We start from the raw sequence: 19,492 nt of genomic DNA, 5'->3' as shown, positions 1-19,492 counted from the left end.
GTGAGCCACGAACCAATTAGTCAACCCAGTTACTCATGAATCAGCTGGTCAAACACTGAAGGAGGAGGTATGGGGACGGTCAATAAAGGAACAACTTGAGAGGACAGACCAAAGTGAATAGGTGGAGAGTTGGCAGTCAGAGCAAGAAGTGTGAGAGAGAGAGAGAGAGAGTCAGTCAGTGAAGAGCTTTGAAACAAGAAGTATGTCATTCAGTGTTGGAGGACTCTTAATTACCACAACACCAGACGCTGCAGATGTGTGTGTGTGTGTGTGTGTGTGTGTGTGTGTGTGTAATACTCCTTTACTTCATATTATTATTTTGATTAAACACAAACATGACTCACTCTTGATTCTTGTCTCCCCTCCCCTCACCTTTTGATTATGATGATTTAGCCCCTTGACTATGGTGATTTAGCCCCTTGACTATGGTGATTTAGCCCCTTGACTATGATGATTTAACCTCTTGATTGCGATGGCTTAATCTGCTGTTATAATATTATCTGAATTGAAATACATCATAACATTCACAAGGGAAGGGACGATATCGTGGTACTCAAGGGGTTAAGTCATCGAACTCATAAGGTTATCTATTCCTGGTACCCCATCCTCCAAGTTATTGTAATTATCACTCAATTACAAGTTCTGTGTGTGTGTGTGTGTGTGTGTGTGTGTGTGTGTGTTGCTGGACCAAACGCAAAATTTACGTCAGCAAAGAGGAGCACATTGTCTGTCTAGCTTGAGTGGATTAAGTGTGAAAAATTTATGATAACTCTGTTGAATAGAGACGACAAGCACAGAGTATTGTTGACAATTAGCCCTTACGTTTTAACATTAGTCTCTGGTCAGTTCAAAGTGAGGAACACAAAATGTGAAACAAATACACATCACATTTGACCGAAACGATGTAGTGGATTTAAAAAGAGACGAAAAATATAAATGACGCTTCAGAAAACAGCGACCATCGACCATGTGACATGTCAGGGATTAGCGATGATCTTGGGTCCCAGCTGAGCTCTCCACAGTTTGTTGCACACGTAACGTTAACATCTGAATTTCCTGTTTGAGAACTGAACTGAATATGAGGTGACTCATGCAACACACATGCACTTAGGACTAGACTTTGACGGGGAGGGAAAAATGCGATGGTCACAGAGGCATTCAATACGTCCATTACTGACGGGGAATTAATTCAGGAGTGGTGAGTGCTGCTGTTAGCCTTCCTCTCCCTCCCCCACACCAGACAGAGAGCAATATACAGCACCCACAGGCAGCCAGAGTGTGTGTGTGTGTGTGTGTGTCATGGTCGAGAGCTTGGTGATTCATCTCTTTCAGAACCTAAAGCTTGTTGCTTCACATCTCTCTCAGCCTAAAGTTCGTAGATTTATCTCTCACACAGCCTGGAGTACAGAAAAACGAATCTCCTAAAGCCAAGAGCGTGGTGATTATCTCAGAGGTCAGGCCTTGGTGATGCATCATTCCTAAAGGCGATAAGACGGGTGACACATCTGTCACAGAGCCCGGAGCTGTATGAAGCTTTCCTACCAGAACCCAGAGGTGTCTTTCTTCGAGCCTACAGCTGTGACACATCTTTTAGAGCCTACAGATGGGTGACACACATATCTCAGGCCGTACCATAAAAAAAAACATCGCCGGTAAGAGCAACCATCAGCACCTGGCGTTTCCTTCCACTCTGCTAAATGGCACTCTCAGGAAAGCTACGCCAGACAAACGAAAGGTCACACTATCTGTAGCCTTTAGAGCCAAGGTGAAGCTCCTCTCTCAGAACCCACGACTCGTCTCTGCGTTCCCTAAATCGTGTTCTTCATCTCCTAAAGGCGGGCAGAAGCAGAAGACAGCGCCTAGGTGTCCATTTATCGCACAAAATCCCTTAGACCTCAGGTGTTTATGTAAATGTTATCGTCATCATCAACCACTGTATAGCCAACCATTTTCTCTGGCAGGTTATACCAATGTTGCTTCTCAGAGTCAGAAAATTCAATACACCCCAAGAGTTTTTCATTGATCTTAACTGGTGATATATTACTCAGTTGAAGGTGTTCACTTATTAGTCCGTACCTCAGTTAAGGGCGCCACTGACTGGCTCCAAAGTTTTAGTTGGGGAAGTTACTCATTGTTTTAAAGCTGAATCATGAACGTCAGTCATTGGTTCACAGCATAATTACAGCTCAGTTAAGAACACCACAGCTCAGTTAAGAACACCACAGCTCAGTTAAGAACACCACAGCTCAGTTAAGAACACCACAGCTCAGTTAAGAACACCACAGCTCAGTTAAGAACACCACAGCTCAATTAACAACGTCACCGCTCAGTTAAGAACACCAATAAGTTGTCCACAGCACGTCAGATAAGAATGTCAGTCATCACTCCACCGTTCATGGAGAAAAATCAGTTATCGTTGAGCAGTTCAGTTTAGGGAACGTCTCCCACTAGTTCCCCGGGAGACTGGAGTAACACAGGGGGACTATACACGTCGAGAACTAAAGGCACTGTCTGTATACTGTACCATCCCGTAGGAGGAAGACTATTAAAGGCTGTTGTGAAGCTCCAAACTTCATTATCAAATTTTGAGTGATGTTTACCTCACAAGAGAAAGTTAGAAATTGGGAACTTTGAAGAGCAGATGGTTGTTGTTTTCTTCTTCAGTCGATCGTATGTGTATGACTATCTGAAGTTAGGTTAGGTTGGGCTAGGTTGTTGGTTTCTTCTTGAGTTGACCGTACGTGTATGGCTATCTGAAGTTATGAATCACGAACATCACAACTATAACACAAAGATGCTATGAGTCAGTTAATGCGTCATATAATGTTAAATACAACAGGGGAAGAAGGTTATGACAAAATTATCACAACTACAAAAGAGAAAGAATATAACTCAAATTTTCATTCATACAACAGCAGTTAATTATTAAGCCTCACTGTAGCTGTATCATGTTAAGAATAGTCTCAAGAATGAAGAATATGTGACTCAATCTACCATGGATGTATGTTTATGAAGTTCTTGTCAACTGTACTTTTACCTCCTATATAACCACTTAAGTTGTGAATTCCTTCAGCCCTACATAAAACAGTGTACAGTATATTACAGCTGCATTTACACAGCCACATAATTATGTTGTGAGTCAATTGAACCCCCAACATGACCCACTAAGTGTGTGTGTTGGTCCGGCAGGTGCGACGATGCAGTGTTTCCTCTGCAGCTACTCGCCACGCAGTAACAGCTCCAGAATCGACGGCTGTACGGACGGCAACTTCACCGAGGAGCAGACCGAGTCCCGCTCCTGTGACCTGGGCTGTGAGGCTGTCACCGTCTACGACCTAAACGGTAATCTCTCTCTTTCTCTCTCTCTCTCTCTCTCACATTACACATCCTAGATCCAGTTTTATTTCGCTTGCATTACATATCTTAGCTCCCTGTCTCTTATGTTACAATACATTGCGCTGCTGCTAGCTATCCCTGGCTGGTAATGACAATAAAAGCTGTGTGTGTGTGTGTGTGTGTGTGTGTGTGTGTTACATCTTTCTACTTCCCCTTTAATATTCTAATATCCCATTAACCTTTACAGGTGTTCAGAAAATAGTCAATGTTGCTGTACCTTAGGTCGGCCAAATGATGCTTACTCTTCACTGTCAGCTGATATAAAACTACACTAGTCCTCATTTCATTGTATGGTAGTCAATTACGGGGTACGGTCTAAAGTTCATTCAGTTCTTCACACGTTTCACTCTTGATTGTGTTACGATTGTTCAAGTACCGGCGGCTGCTTAACTACCAGTCTTCTTATGCCGCTGTGTCTGCTCTCATGACTTACGTATATTAAGTGATCTATGCTTCAGTCTCTTTCAGTACTCTATAACATATGCTACTGTTATCGCTTTTCTCTTCCCAGCTTCACCTTTTAGTGTTGGAAAATACAATATAATCTTATGTATTCTTCACAGTGTAGAGAGCCCAAGGGAATATATGACGGAAGGGGAAAACAAATTAAAGTGAAAATAACTGGTTTGAAAAATGGGTGTAGTGTTATAGTGAGACTTAATTAGATTGTTACAGTGATTGATTAAATGAGTTTAGTGGAATGTAGTTTGTGGCACAATGTTCTCAGCCGTATTCACTGGAGGAGGTAGGACGGCTTTGCAATAACACGAGGTTATTTGTACTGTATTTAATTATTAAACGAATTCCGTAGTATAATAGTTATTAGTTATATTTAATTTACTATCATGCTTTTGTTTTACCAACTCTCTCTCTCTCTCTCTCTCAATGTTTTAGAAGACTGTATTAAAACCTCTACCACCTGTTTTTATACTGATTATATTAATCCAATTTTAGTCTCTTCCTCTAACTTGATGACCTTCCAAGGGGCATTTTAGACAACAAAAATGAAAACAAAATATAACAAGTAGTGGCACAATACAGCACGCCGCCCCACACTCCCCACCACACCAGGAAACAAAAATTATGTGCGTGTGTGTTGGGGGGGGGGGTTAAGATGGGTCGAGATAAAAAAAAAATATTATCCAAAGTGCTTGGTCATAATTGTGTCTAAATGTCAGCTTTCTAGCTCAAAGAGTGGCTGATATATCGCCGGGACAACAAACCAACGTGGCTAAGTAAGTACTGAGAGAGCGAGGCGGGGATCCATTACCTCATCTTTTTTTAAAAACAGCCCAGAGTTCAACACGGGTTTTGAAACTAAAGACAAAAGCATTTTGTTTTCACACTGAAATAAAAATGGGACAGTAATTTTCAACTGCGTCAGACAGCTCTATGAATGGCATTCTTTATTCACTGACAGAATTTGGAGCGCTTTTGAGATATGATTATACCGGCATAAACTATTTTTTTTACACTCGCTACAGTTAAAGATACGGTCAAAACCATTACGATAACATGCTCGTTAATACAGGCATCAATCTACCAATCATCACTCAATCAGTTTTTTAAATGTGATAGAAAAATAGTGTCCCCTGTACCGATCAGTCCTGAACTAGTGCTGTTTTTGACCTATGCTTCATCACCTTTGTTTCTCAACTACATCACTCAACTGACTGCGCTGCACATTAGCCTGATGGCACTGTTTTTGTAGTCATTATCAGAATATTTCTAATGTTTAATATGAAAATATTATTTTTTCAGCCGATTCACCCAAACAATCAGCCAAATAAGACATACGTACAGGATTCATGTATGAATCTAACTTTATGAAGGTTTCCTCAAATATTTTTTCCTAAACACAAAAACCACAAATGCTCCTAAATTATTTGCACAATAATTACCTTACAAGAGCATCATAAGAGTAGGTGTTAGTGGACGTGATGTGCTTCTTCCTGCTGCTGATAATATACAACCACTACAACATGAAAATAATGCAACAAATATCTGTATCCTGTTTTAGCGAAATTACAATACGTGATGGACGGATAAAGACACATTATACCACTAGTGCCGCTTCAACTGATGTATCAATACAGTGGTCCAAGTCTCTATCTACTGTATGCTTAATTTGAACATTTTCCTGTTTTAGTATTATCATCAAGAGGATGTGTAACCTGCCAGACACTGTAGAACTCTTCATTTAATTATTCTTAACTGGTGTTTATATTACTGGTCTTTCCTCCCGCAGGTGAGGTGGAGAGTTTTCACCGCAACTGCGCCACCGAAGACACCCTCATGACAAACTCGTGCGGTTTCTACAAAACCATCATCCTGACGCGTTACGTCTGCACCTGCGACTGGTCGTACTGCAACACCGCCTCTAGCCAGATGCAGGTGTTTCGACCGGGCCTGTTGATGTTGCTGGGTCCTGCGGTCACATGGTTGGGTCTTTCCCAAAGGCTACTGACCGTATGAGGGACGGTGGCCGCTGTTTCTGCAACATAAGTGTGAACGTCTCCTAACTTCAACAGAACCTATGAGCCTTCTGATTACCGAGAAAAGACATTAGTACATTTTGGACAGTGAAGACGATACTGTAAATGACTGATCAGTGACTTTGTTTCAGATTTTGGTATAATCATGAAAATGAAGTTACTTGTACAGCTCAGCACAAAACCGTATCTTGGGCAGTGAGAACGCATTTTATGGCGGCACAGCAGACGACGAGTGAGGGGATTAGATAGCTGACGCAGGAAACACGCGCCTCCTATTGTTGCGCCACCGTCAGTCAACACAATGTTAACAATATCCACTTCCAGAGCGTCAGTCCAAAAAAATTGCATTTTAGCACCTGATATTCTCTGATAGCTGTAGAGGATATTCCTCACGGCGGATATACAGTACTGTTTGTGTTACGAAGAATGCAGTCAGCATCTCACCAGGACACGGTGATCACGGTACCAGGTGATAGGTAAAAAGACAACATTTTCATTACATTTTTTACCTTCAACAATTATTTGTTTTTGTTTTACTATGCCATGTCTTCACGGGGAAACCCTCTGTTCTGTTTCGAGGGGAAGAGACCATAGCTAGTCACAACTGTAAGGCAACAGTCAATACACAAGAACTACAATAATCAAGGATGCAGGGAGTAATTTACTTTGAGTAGTCTGTGGCGGGATGACTCACAGACACCACAAAGAGAGCGAGAGGTGTCCCCTACGCCCACCCACGGTACGCCCCTCTCTTATAACACAGACACAGTGTTTAAGTGACCTCACTCAATGTAGACTCATACCTGTAGTGAGGCTGGCCTTGCATATACGAAGCGGATGGTAGCTCTTTGTCATGCATGTTTGCACGTCAGTCGGCCTACCCAAACATATTTTTTTTCTAACATATGATAAATGTTGCAGAGAAAACATCTCATCGGAGTAAGAAGCCGTCCAAAAGTGACTTGACATCTCCAAATTCGGACTTGGCCCAAAAGTACCAACTATACTAATGTCATGGGCAGCTGCTATTACAACAGCTAGCTCAAGAGCACCACCTGTACTCATGTCGTGGGCCACTGCTGTTACAACAGCTGGCTCAGGAGCACCACATGTACTAGTCATACTAAGTTTCTTAATGTGTTCACGGTGTGATGCGTCATCTTGTGTGTATAGTATTAGCTCTTCGTTTCTTCAAGTATTTACTTAGTTTGTCCATCAGCTTAGGAGGTGCACAGGCTGAAGCAACTCTGGAATCACAGACGGAGGGATGGACCAGTTGATACTGGCAATCAACCTGATCAAGTGAGAGTGTACTTGTGGGACATCAGATCGCCGGTGCACTCTTCAGGGAGTGCTGGGGCGCGTATCTGTCGTCACTCTGCAGCCTGTCTGCTTTTTCAGTCAGTGTGTTTCCGCTATGAAGCCTGCCAAAGATGCCTCACAAGCAATAACAATGTTTGATGTATATATTTTAGATATCACTGTATTCATCACTGCCACGCCAAACACAAAACTACCATTCTAGAGTCTAAACGTGCAAGCTCTCAGTGTTATTACCAGGTGCAATGAGCTGCAATCATAGCTTATAAGCATTACACTATGAATAATTGCATAGCATGTATATGCTTCTCAAAAAATATTCATAAAATTCTGTTTTATCTTTGAATCTCATCAACTTTCTGTTCACAGCAAAAAAACAATCTTCACTGTACACAGGAAAAGCTTTTTTTGTATTTCTGTATAATAAAAGTGAGAATGGTGTGTTTGCTTGACCTGGGCGGCCAGAGGATGTAGCAGAGGTGTGGTCAGGGTCGGGCCACACCTTGTTGTTGTCGAGGCCGATAATTTCCGTGGACTGTGTCTGCACTTGACTGTGTTCCTTGTTACTCCGGCTCGCCAGCACGTCAGTCATTTATCAGCAGTTATTACAAGACATCTCTTACACAGAGAGTCTATTGCCCATTCCACTCTGCTTGTGATAAAAATGAAATAATGTTTTCTGTCGATGTCATTCGCCAGAGGACAGCCGGGCGTATCCATGTTGGGAGTAGCTTTCTGTATGATAGTGGTAGAGCTTATTGACGCGTCAGTCAGTAAGGTAGCAACAAAATGTCTCCTTGTAAATTCTGCTTTATATAATATACGGTTTTTATACCACCTTCATGACCCCCTGGCATTTGTCTTTCATATGGTCAAGTCTATAATATATTATTCAATAGATTTTATACCACAGTTTAGGTTTATAAAAGATGATATATTGAAAAAAAAAAGTACTATATTGAAAATATAATACGTTAGAGTAGATAGTAAGTGTTGTCAAAACAGGGAATACTTGGTATGTATATGAAACATTGACCAGCGGTCACAACACCTGGTATGCTGACCACAGGAACCTCTGGTCAGTACACAACACATGGTATATTGACCACACGAACCTCGGGTCAGTACACAACACGTGGTATATTGACCACACGAACCTCGGGTATTTACACAACACGTGGTATATTGACTACTGGCCAGAGGTCACAACACCCGGTATGTATATAAACATTACACAAGAACACTCGGTATATGTACACCACAATGACCTTAGGTCATTACACCACAACACTGACCAGAGGTCATCACCACACAGTCAGCAGAACAAAATGTGCATATATCTGGCTGTCACATGAGCAAATTTATGGTTTATCTGTCAATAAAATATAAAATCTGACTGACTGTCTTTAAATACACTGTACCAATTGTTTTATTCATAAAAACCTTGAACATGTTATGATTATATATATATATATATATATATATATATATATATATATATATATATATATATATATATATATATATATATATATATATATATACCAAGTAAATCACTGTAGGTGCGCGTGATCTAGGTATATGCTGATAACCACAAGGAAAGAAGAAAACACGAAGTTCCCAAGCGCTTTCGTGTAATTCACAATGAAAACGTGGATAAGATAAATCTTGATAAAATCACACGGGAAAATGGAAACAACGGAGTACCTTAGCTTTCGTCTTTATTCAAGACATCTTCAGAGGCAACTGGATTACATGGACAGAGAGAGGCTTAAATATACAGGGTGACCTAAAAACATGAAGTCAGGTCATAATGATGACATCCACTAATCCCCACACCAACACACACGTAGAGGAGCTTAAGAGAAGGGTGTTGACGTGACTAGCCAGGTCAGGTCAGAAAAAAGGGACCCACAAAATAACTATCATACATCTAGATCGAAGGTTTTCAAAGCATTTTTAACCTTGGGCCACTGACAAATAAATTTATGTAACATATTATCAGTTTGAACTGACCATCACTAAGGTTTATTGATTTTAATTCCTTAATCAAACTAGCTTCAACCAGAAGTCTTTCTGTGACACAAGATGATTTGAATACTTCTAAGCTTTTTTCCCAAGCAATGGGGTGATTATTATTCCTAACATGAACAAACAAGGCACTGCTTTCAGATGCAGTTCTGATATTATACTTATGTTGTTTGATTCTGAACTGCAGTGTTTTTCCAGTCTGACCTACATAATTACAATTACATTTGCTACATGGAATACAATAAACACTTCCATTTACATTCAAATTTGGGCTATTCCTTATTAACATATTGGTAATGGTTGAGTCATACTTGAAAACAACATTAATATTTAGAAGCTTGAGGGACCGAACTAACGGGACAAATTCATTACGATAGGGCAGAGTCAAAATATTCTTTGGAAATGTAATCAACAAAAACAGATCAATTATCGTCTAGTTCAATAATTTATATTAACAGATATTGCGATAAATTAATTATTTCACAAAATATTTCAGAGCGGATCCCTGTAATTTATTCCTTGCTTAAATCAGGATCGAATAAATTACATCAGTGAAAATAATTCATGTATGCATATTAACAATAACGATCATAACGATAATAATACAATTATTCCTAAGCACATGAATGGGAACCAGATCGCGTCATTATTTTTCGAAAACATCGTCTCATCGCCTGAGTCACAACGCGTTGGACAGTTTTTGCGGGAACGATTTTGTTTTCCTTATCAACGTAATTAAACACCACAAGTCCTTATGAGAATTATACAGTAATAAACAAGTACATGCCATTATCACAGATCACCACCAGTGTTACCTCATAGTACAGATGCGGTGAAGTGAGTGACGAAGAGAGTACACTACAATACCCATCATGCAAAGCCTTCCTGACGGGGTACACGATAACGGTTCAAGGGAGTGGGGTATATAAGTTACATGATATAAGTCACTTCTTCAATGCCAATGTTCCATGAAACGTTTAACAAGTAACATTCCCACTATCAACATCTCATAAGTAACATTCCCACTATCAACGTCTCATAAGTAACATTCCCACTATCAACGTCTCATAAGTAACATTCTCACCATAACTGTGTAAAGTGTGTGTACCCCTCCAGCTGCACGGCCCTTCAACTTACACCTGGCCACCTGAACCATCCTCACTTATTCCCTCACCCCATCCTCGCCTTCTGCGTGTATACCACGAGGAGGAAGTTTTTAATACTTTTGCTAAACTGGAGGAGGATTAAAAGGAAGGGCGAAGGAAGAACGAAGGGAGGAGGAAGTTAGAAAAGGGTCGGAATGAGAATAATGGAAAAGTACAAGTTAAGCAGGAGAGACAAGAGTAACTCTGTAGAAGCGAAAAGGGAGCAGAGAAGGATAAGGGTGAAGAGGTAGATTATTTAGCAAAAGAAAGAGGAGTGAGAGGGAAGATAGGTTAGAAAAAGAAAAGAGAAAACAGTAAAGAGGAAATACTTCGACGATAGAAGGAAGAGCTGGACAGGGGATGACACGAATTAAAACAGAAATTTTGTAACTAAAGAGAAAGTGAAACAAAGGGAAGAGACAGAGACATTAAAAGGAAAGTGGGAAGGAGAATAAGGAGGAAAACAAAGGATTAAATCAAGGGAAATGGAAAGGAGTAACGATGGAAGAGAAAGAGGTATGATTATCTTCAACTCATGCTGTGTTAATTTGCACACCACCACGATTGACTGAATCCTATGTTAAGACAACCATTCTCCTACCACCATCCTCTAAGCTCACACACACACACACACGCTGTAATCTGGTGATGATGAATACCACACCGCCACATAATCTAATTACTGGATGACTTTATCCCTCTACTGCTCAATGGTGCTATAAAGGGGACGGATTTTTGTCCTCTATCGCAACCCAACACAAAAAAGGAGGTCTGTGAACGCCATGACTCGGCCGGTAATGATATTCTAAAATCTGATGACATAAATTATGGCATAGCTGACACCATTATCTAACTCCTCGCTGAACTAAGGGAAAAAAATAATTATAACTGCATTGTTGAGAGCGTTAGATCGTCCGCCAGCTGCATAATGAATTGCAAAGTGATTTTTCCTGCTGCTGATGCTACACACTACACTCGCTGAAGTGTAATGCACACTCAAGCGTTGTAACTCTGGGGAGACACTACCATCGTAACACTCATTAATCATAAGTTATTTTCAGACACCTATTACAGTACCCAACACAATAAAACACACGTGAAATATCTCCCTAAATGTTGTAACTATTAATCTCATGCTGAAACTTCTTACAACTTAATCCCGTTTCGTTTAGAACACACAAAATTAATCACGACATCTTATTTAATGTCAAGTGATTTGCAGTCAAGAGAACTTTGTAATTTCACCAGATAAGATTCGAAAGAGTGAGTCTGCCGGATATTATAGGAAGTGCTGGAGAGCGGGTCTCAACACACTGCCGGCCGTACATTAAAACCATCAATAACTGTACTGATACTTTCCTAACTGTAAATTTTAGGCCAGTTCCAAGAATGTCAAATTCAATTTACGAGTATTATTTAACTAATCGTCTTTGGTAGCAGCGGACAACAACAACGAAGTATATACTGTACTTCTCGGTAACAAAAATAAGATGAAGAATGTTAGCACAGTATGTGAAGTTAGCACAAAAACTATATTAAAGGTGAACTAATATGAAATTAAAACATACAGGTTCCTTTACTTGGCATAAACTATATTTATATTGTACTCGTATGTTCAGAGTTTGTCTTCGTCCCTTCCAAGTCCATCTTCTCAGGTTTTACACCACTTCCTCACTACTTCCTTCCTAATTAGCTTCCCCTCGTCCTTCTTCTTCCTACTTACATCCACAGTGCCCTTTTTCCCACACACTCTCCCCCCGTCCTTCTCTCCTCTTCCTCCACCTCCAACTTAAATCATACCAACACATCCTCCTTTCTCTCGTTTTCTCTTCGATGGGAAAAAATATTCATCCTTCCTTGAATCTGAGAACTCCTAGTTTGACCCATCCCGTCAGAGACTTCCTAGTGTGACTCATCCAATCAGACATAGTATGTGACCCATCCCATCATAGAACTCCCAGTGTGACCCACCCCATCAGATATCGTGTGTGACCCATCCCGTCAGACATAGTATGTGACACATCCCATCAGAGAACTCCCAGTGTGACCCACCCCATCAGATATCGTGTGTGACCCATCCCGTCAGACATAGTATGTGACACATCCCATCATAGAACTCCCAGTGTGACCCACCCCATCAGATATCGTGTGTGACCCATCCCGTCAGGCATAGTATGTGACACATCCCATCATAGAACACCCTGTCTGACCCATCCCATCAGACATCGTGTATGACCCACCCCATAGAACTCCCAGTGTGACCCAATCTCCATTTGGGAGGAGAAACTCACAGCTCCACCATATCCATCCTCCTCCTCCTCATCTCTCCTCAGCAGCCATCACTCAGAGATCCCTAACCCAGCAGAGGTCTTACCCCACCACGGCTTAAAAGGTTCCTACCCCTTCAATTTCTGTGGCGCCCCTTCACACAATGTACTTCCGTCAATGCTATCCATTTGCACCTCACCTTCAGAATTCTTTCCGTCTCCTCCACCACTTCTTCCGTCCCTGGTTTACTGATGCCAGGGACTCCACTACCTACTATATCACTCAGTTAAGTTTATTGAAGTAAGAGAGTGTAGTGGTAAAAAAAAAATATATCACATTAGCGTAAAGTGAAACATTTCAACAACTGTAGTGGTGGCAGTAGTGGAGGTGGTGGTGGTAGTGATGCTGGTGGCAGTGAGAGGCTGGTAGTGGCAGAAGTAGTGAGAGGCTGCTGGTGGCAGTAGTGGTGGTGGTGGCAGTGAGAGGCTGGTGGTGGCAGTAGTGGTGGTGGTGGCGGCTCTGTTAATTATATACTGGGCTGGGAGTCAGACGAAGGTGAATGGTCCTTGGCAGACGCTGAGAGGGAATACGTGAAGGTGAACTGGACTATTCAGGAGTTAGTGGAGCTAAGGTGAGGTGAGTGGGAGTGAGAGGTAGTACGAGATGGTGAGTGGGAGTAAGAGAAAATTAGTGGGAATAACACAAGGTGGGTGGGAGTAAGAACGTGAGTGGGATTAAGAAGATGAGTGGGAGTAAAGGGGGAGGGGGAGTAAGGAGAGTGGGATAAAGAGGCGAGTAGGATTAAGAAGGTGTAGTAAGAGTAAGATAAGGTGAGTGGGAATAACAGGTAAGTGGAATTAAATTGAGTGGGTTTATGAAAAGGTGAGTAGGGTGGAAATAATGTGAATGTAACCCCCAACAATAGAAACGAGGCTAAAAACACACACACACACACACAAAAACACTAAAATATACGAAATAGAAGCCACAGGTATGACCCATGATGAATGTTGGTGTGTCTCAGCAGCATTCATCCACTCCCGAGAATATCAAATAGGTTGGTAAAAAAAAAAAAAATATATGTTTTAATCTAAGGGCTGTACACTCCACATATCAACTACACGAAATGATGGCTTTGAATTCCCTTAACGACGACCGTAGTTACACACACATTCTCTCTCCTTCGTCTCTCTCTCTCTCTCTCCTCTCTCCTCTCTGACTCAGGGACCCCTCTTGACTGAAGAACTCTCGCAGGTACCTTAACTGACTCAGGGACCCCTCTTGCGTCCACTCAAGCCAAGAGCCCCGTGTTGGCCCTCACTCTCCCTCCCCCGCAGTTGTTCTTCCTTCATCTAAACTTCAGCTCACTAGCTCCCTCTTGTGGTGTTGTGCGAGTCTCTCTCGCTCTCTGTTCTTCCGGATGGTCGAGCCCGTGAGGATGAGGAAGAGGAGAAGGAGGAGGAAAAAGAAGAAAGAAAAGGTATCTTATTTGTGTTTACAGTGATTTTTTTCCTCTTTTCTATAAAACATCGAATCAGGTTTTTATCACATCTTTTTTTTCCATCATCATCATCATCATCATGTAGGCCTTTCCCTATATTTTCTCTATTTTCCTATTAATCGTTCTATTCTTTTGTCATCTCCCTACCACACGTTTACCAGCTCCCTGTCATACGTTCACTTGTAAAAAGAAATCACTGGTTAACGACACCAGGAGTAATGTGTACGAGGCTGCAACAGTAATTAAGAGGAGAGGTGTACATTTTAGAGGATGAATTAGGGTGGGACTCATCCAGGCTGGTAATGATGCAGCGAGGGGTTATAAAGAGGAACAGAGAGAGAGAGAGAAGGTTATGGGTGTGGTGGACAGGTGGTGAACAGGTGAGGAGGCAGGTGGTGGACAGGTGAACAGGAAGATGAACATGAAGGTGAAAATGGGGTGGTGGTGGACAGGTGAAGAGGAAGGTGAGAGGCAGGTGAACACTCATACCTGGAGACGAGCCACAAAACTCATGACACGAACAGAAAAACATAAGAGTGAGAGGAACCCTGAAACTGGGAGGGAGCGGCACACTGGAAACAACATTACGACGCTCCTAAAAACCATTAAATCTTGGGTATACAACACAATAACGAGCTACAGGCAGCATAATGAAGAAAAACTAAACACGATAAATGTAAATGATGTTAATGCAGAGAGACGAATGATGACTGGGATGGAGTGAGAACGTGAAAGAGGAGAGAGAGAGAGAGAGTCATACCTGTCGAGAACTCAGTGATGATGAAATGTGGTGCCTGTTAGATCGAGAGAATTTCAGAGTATTTGAGGATGAAATATAACTACGTGAATGTTTTGTGACACTGTTGGGTGATGCAGAGGAAGACTGTGTCGTGTCAGAGAGTAGTCAGTGTACTGATTATCATAAAACTATATAAAAGAAATTGGAAAAAACAAACTTTAACACAGATATATATATACTGTCTTCTTGAATACTAGAGGGAAGATTCATCGTTGGAACCTGTCACTGAACAAAGGGAAGGCTTAGGAACACAGGCGGGTGGAAGCCACAGTTTCGTTGTGTGAATTATAGTTGAAAATGCCATAAAACGTTTACGGTAGACAGTATTTGTGTACCAGGAGGAGATATTTCAACATTTACCATTTAGGTTTGGGATGTGAATGAAAATGTTTGGTTTACGACTGTCTGGTTGATCTTTGGTTATGAGCGTTACGGATTAAAGCATAATAAAACATTTGTAGTATAAAGTAGTCTAACAACGAAATATACTTCAAATTTATGACTTACAGGAGAAAAAAACTATTTGCAGGAAAAAAATCCCCAAATTTATTATTTACATGAAAATATATCCAGAATGTTTTCATATACACAAAACAACGCTATATACAACAGAAACAAATAATTAAAAGCAATATATATGACCAAAAGTTACAATGTTTTCCGTGAAGTGAGTTGAAAGTTGGCATAAATCAGGTTAAGAATTCCAGGAACGCAATAAATCACACCTCACATATGACGTGTTAGTGTGTACCTGCCTGGCTTAACTCCGAGAACCCGTTACGCCACCAAGCCTGTTCATTATATGCAAAGTTGGCTTGGTAGGCGAGGCTTAAGTAAGATTCTCGGAGAGGAGTGAAGTCAAAGTATGCAGGAGGGAGGGAAAGGAGGGAAGGAAGGGAGGGAAGGAAAGGAGGGAGGGCAGGGGGGGAAGCTGGAGCGGAGGGAGCGTCACTGGAGCTGCACTCTATCGCAGGGGAAACTGTTCATTTGTTTACATTAGTTTACGCCAGTGTCTTGTGTATTGTTAACGAGGAGGTATAGTCTACTGGGTGTCATCATCCTTGTTATCTTTCTTCTCCTCCTTACCCGTTCTTCCCTCTCTCCTTGGCAGTCCTTACCATCCTACTCCTTCTCCTCACCACGCCATTCTCCTCCTCGTTGCACCTTTCACCATCCTCCTGCTCCTGCTCCTGCCCCTCCCCCTCATCCTCACTCACGCCACGGCTCCATCACCCGCGTAATGTATCGTTCTACGGCTGCTACGCTTCTCTAAGGAGCATCTAACAAGAACAGATGAGGGGAGATGTTGCCGTGTTAAGCCTTCCACACGTGTGCCGGAGATTCGTATTCATCGTAATTATACGCCGTGTAAAGATCAACGCCGGCAACGTCAATTTTTGCCTCCGTTAGTGTGGGAGTTTCGTCTCTGGTGGTGGTGGTGACTACGGTGTAAATGGGTTCTTTACGGCCATCTTCAGCTCACTCAAGCTCATGATCAGATTTCAGAAACTCTTTTTAAGAAATATGAGGACATGTTGCTTTTTAGTCTCCCTCTGCGCGCGCGCGCACGCACACGCACACACACACACACACACACACACACACACACACAGTAAACGGCACATATACAAAGCAGATACATAGATGCGTGATAATGAAAAAGACAGGGGAGTGTTAAGACTACCTGTCAGTGGACGGAAGAATGAAGTGCAAGTTGATGAGTGTGGCACTACTATGAAGAGTGACGAGAGGAGTGTATGAAAATTACTCAGCAGAAGCGAGATTAAAAGTGGATGAAGTCTGAGAGCGGGAGAAAGACTCGAACAAGCGGGAGGAAGATTATAAAAGTCGACGAGTTGATGGAGGAGACTACAGCTGAAAGATGTGAGGAAATGAGACAAGGTGGATACAGGTAAATGGGGAAATGAAGGGCAGGGGGTGAAGAGGCACGGGCAGGGGGTGAAGAGGCAGGGGTGAGGGGACAGGTGGTGAGGAAGGGAGCAAAGGATCAGGGGGTGAAGAGGCAGGAGGTGGAGGCACGGGGTGAGGGGCCAGGGGGTGAAGAGGCAGGTGCGGTGAAGAGGCAGGGGGATGGTGTGACAGGGGGTGAAGGGGAAGGGTGAATGTGTTTGTCTGTGGAGAGAGAGAGAGAGAGAAGAAAAAAAACATTAGGGAATGGTTAGGGATGAGAGGTTGACATTACTAATTGAAGAGAAGAGATAAACATACGAGTGTCACTTATGAGTAGGAAGTAACGAAAAAGGGAGGAAGAAGAGGAGATGAAAGAAGGAGGGAAAGGTTGTCACAAGGATTTAAATACAAAAAAAGATAGACTGTTTTGGAGGACAGTGAACAGAGTAACAGAGTGAAAAAGTCAAGCGAACAAAGGATAATGGAAGTTAAGAAAGAGGGGGATATATAATAGGGTAAAGAAATAAGATGAAAGGAAAATAGGGAGAATAATTTAAACAACCAGTATAAAAGTAACGTTAAAGACGGGGAATTATCATGTTTAGGACTTAATAGGTGTGATTAGTGTAAAAGTGAAGGAGGAAATAACTAAGGGAGGGGGGGGGGGAGGTGACCACTGACTGTACCAAGAATAGTCAAGAGAGCGGCGGAGGTTTAGTTAGTATCACTATTAATATGTTAAAGATGTCATTATGGAAGAGGTGGTGAGGGCGGGGTGAGAAGGGTGAGAGATGAGTGAGGGGGAGTAATGGGGCACTGAAGGAGAGTGAGAGTTAAGTAACTGAGGAGCGGGAGACCAGAATAAATGATGGCAGGTGTCTTAATACCTGTATGAGTGGATGAATCACCAAACGGAGCAATGAATCATAAATTGAATCGTACAGAACCTGATAGGACCAAAAAAAAACAATAAAAAAACATAGAAGGTGCATTAATAATAATCTGGAATGGGAGAGAAGTGGATCAAAAGAAGTCCAAGATGGGAATGTATAAGGGAGGAGCAAAGCAAGGAGCGTGAAGTAAGGACATGTAAGAGGAGGAAGCAAGTTGGACGTGGTGGTAATGGTGTGTGGAAGAGCAGTAAATGAGGTAAGGTGGATGTAAGTAATGACACACACACACACACACACTGATATGAGATCAACTGAGATAAAGGAAAGTGAAGGATCGCATGAAGAAGAGGGATTGATCGAAGAAGTGGAAGGATTGAGTGAGGGAAGCAGCAGCAGTGGACGTGCGTGAGAGGGTGTCGGGAAGTACACTCTCCCCCAAAAAGTATCGGCCACTTTCCTCATTATGTTGGTAGGCCTCCCTTCCTAGTATCATGAGGTTACCAGTTATTATTTCTGGCATTTGCTGTAATTATGGTGAATCATCTTGCTCCATCTTTAGTAGAATAATTAAGACGAGGTATCTACGTCTCACTTTTAAGGAAAAGATGGAAATTCAACCTTACGAGCCTTTGAGAATCAGGACCGTGGTGTGCCCTTAATGACCTCCTCATACAGGACTCCAACGAGCCAGTGGGAGCCCCCGGCCAATTACTAGTGGGATAAGCGAGTCCACGTATCCAGGTGGTTCTCCAGCTTTGGTGAATTATTCCACTAAAGACGTTTATTTTCCTTAACGCAAACGGACACACTGCAAAGAAGAAAAAAATCCGGGATCGTAAATTTAGTGCAGCGGTGTTGAGAGAGTTGCCAGTTGTCTCGAGGAAACAGCCGACGTAGCAAAGACAGTCGAGAGAGAGAGAGAGAGAGAGAGAGAGAGAGAGAGAGAGAGCCGTTGGAGAGAGTATATGAGGTACAGTCTCGTTCAAGATTCTTCGAACACTGCTGGTGACAGCTGGCAACTCAAGGCCATTTGTTTACTGTAGTACGTACTAAAAATTATGAATAAATGTAAAAGTGATCGGTGATTGGTTACTGAGTTCCCCGTTGCTTAATTAATGGTGGGGCTTTGTTGTTTCCTATTATATTATACTACGCACTATAGTAAACAAATGGCCTTGAGCTGCCAGCTGTCTCCAGCAGTGTTCGAAGAATCTTGAACGAGACTGTACATACAAGGATAAAGACAGCTGGTACAGGTGGTGCAGGTAGGGACAGGAGGGAGCGTGACTGAAGGGATACCTAGTGGGCCTCGTCAGCGCCTGGTAGGGGCGTTAAACAGCAGTGGGTCTTTATCAGTGATACGTCACCTTTAAGCTGAGACTTAACCACTAACTTATAGCCTCCATACCCCCCGCAAGGCATCCTCAAGGCCAACCCACCATGAAATTAAGGTTCAGGGTTGACCTTCTTCCATTCAAATGCCTTGTAGGATTTTTTTACAGCTGCGCCATGGACCTGGGGAGGGAGGACAATATAACACACAGACAAAGTTCAGATTACAAACTTCCATGTTGTATTCTGCACCCTCAGTATGACCCGGAATATTAATGAAGGACACGTCAGAAACATCACAAAATAGTAAAATATTCAGAAAGCCGACGACATGAAGCCATAACCGGGTGAGGGCCATTCTTATCTCCCTGACAGCCAACTCTCGGTACAAGATGGATTAC

At 42.2% G+C, this 19,492-nt stretch overlaps 1 protein-coding gene across 1 annotated transcript in view; it reads left to right on the top strand.

Annotated features, from left to right (window-relative positions):
• The window catches only part of LOC121875857, a 65,792-nt gene extending 57,185 nt beyond the window's left edge, over positions 1 to 8,607 (top strand). The window contains exons 4-5 of the mRNA XM_042380576.1: positions 3,190 to 3,342; positions 5,645 to 8,607. Coding sequence (XP_042236510.1) covers positions 3,190 to 3,342; positions 5,645 to 5,871 — 380 coding nt within the window. The 3' untranslated portion in view covers positions 5,872 to 8,607. The remainder of the gene's footprint in view (positions 1 to 3,189; positions 3,343 to 5,644) is intronic.
• The last annotated feature ends 10,885 nt before the right edge of the window (positions 8,608 to 19,492 follow it).

The sequence above is a fragment of the Homarus americanus genome, unplaced genomic scaffold, assembly GCF_018991925.1.
Source record: "Homarus americanus isolate GMGI-L3 unplaced genomic scaffold, GMGI_Hamer_2.0 scaffold21048, whole genome shotgun sequence".
NCBI classification, from domain to species: Eukaryota; Metazoa; Arthropoda; class Malacostraca; order Decapoda; family Nephropidae; genus Homarus; species Homarus americanus.
This window is presented reverse-complemented; position numbering and strand designations above follow the sequence as displayed.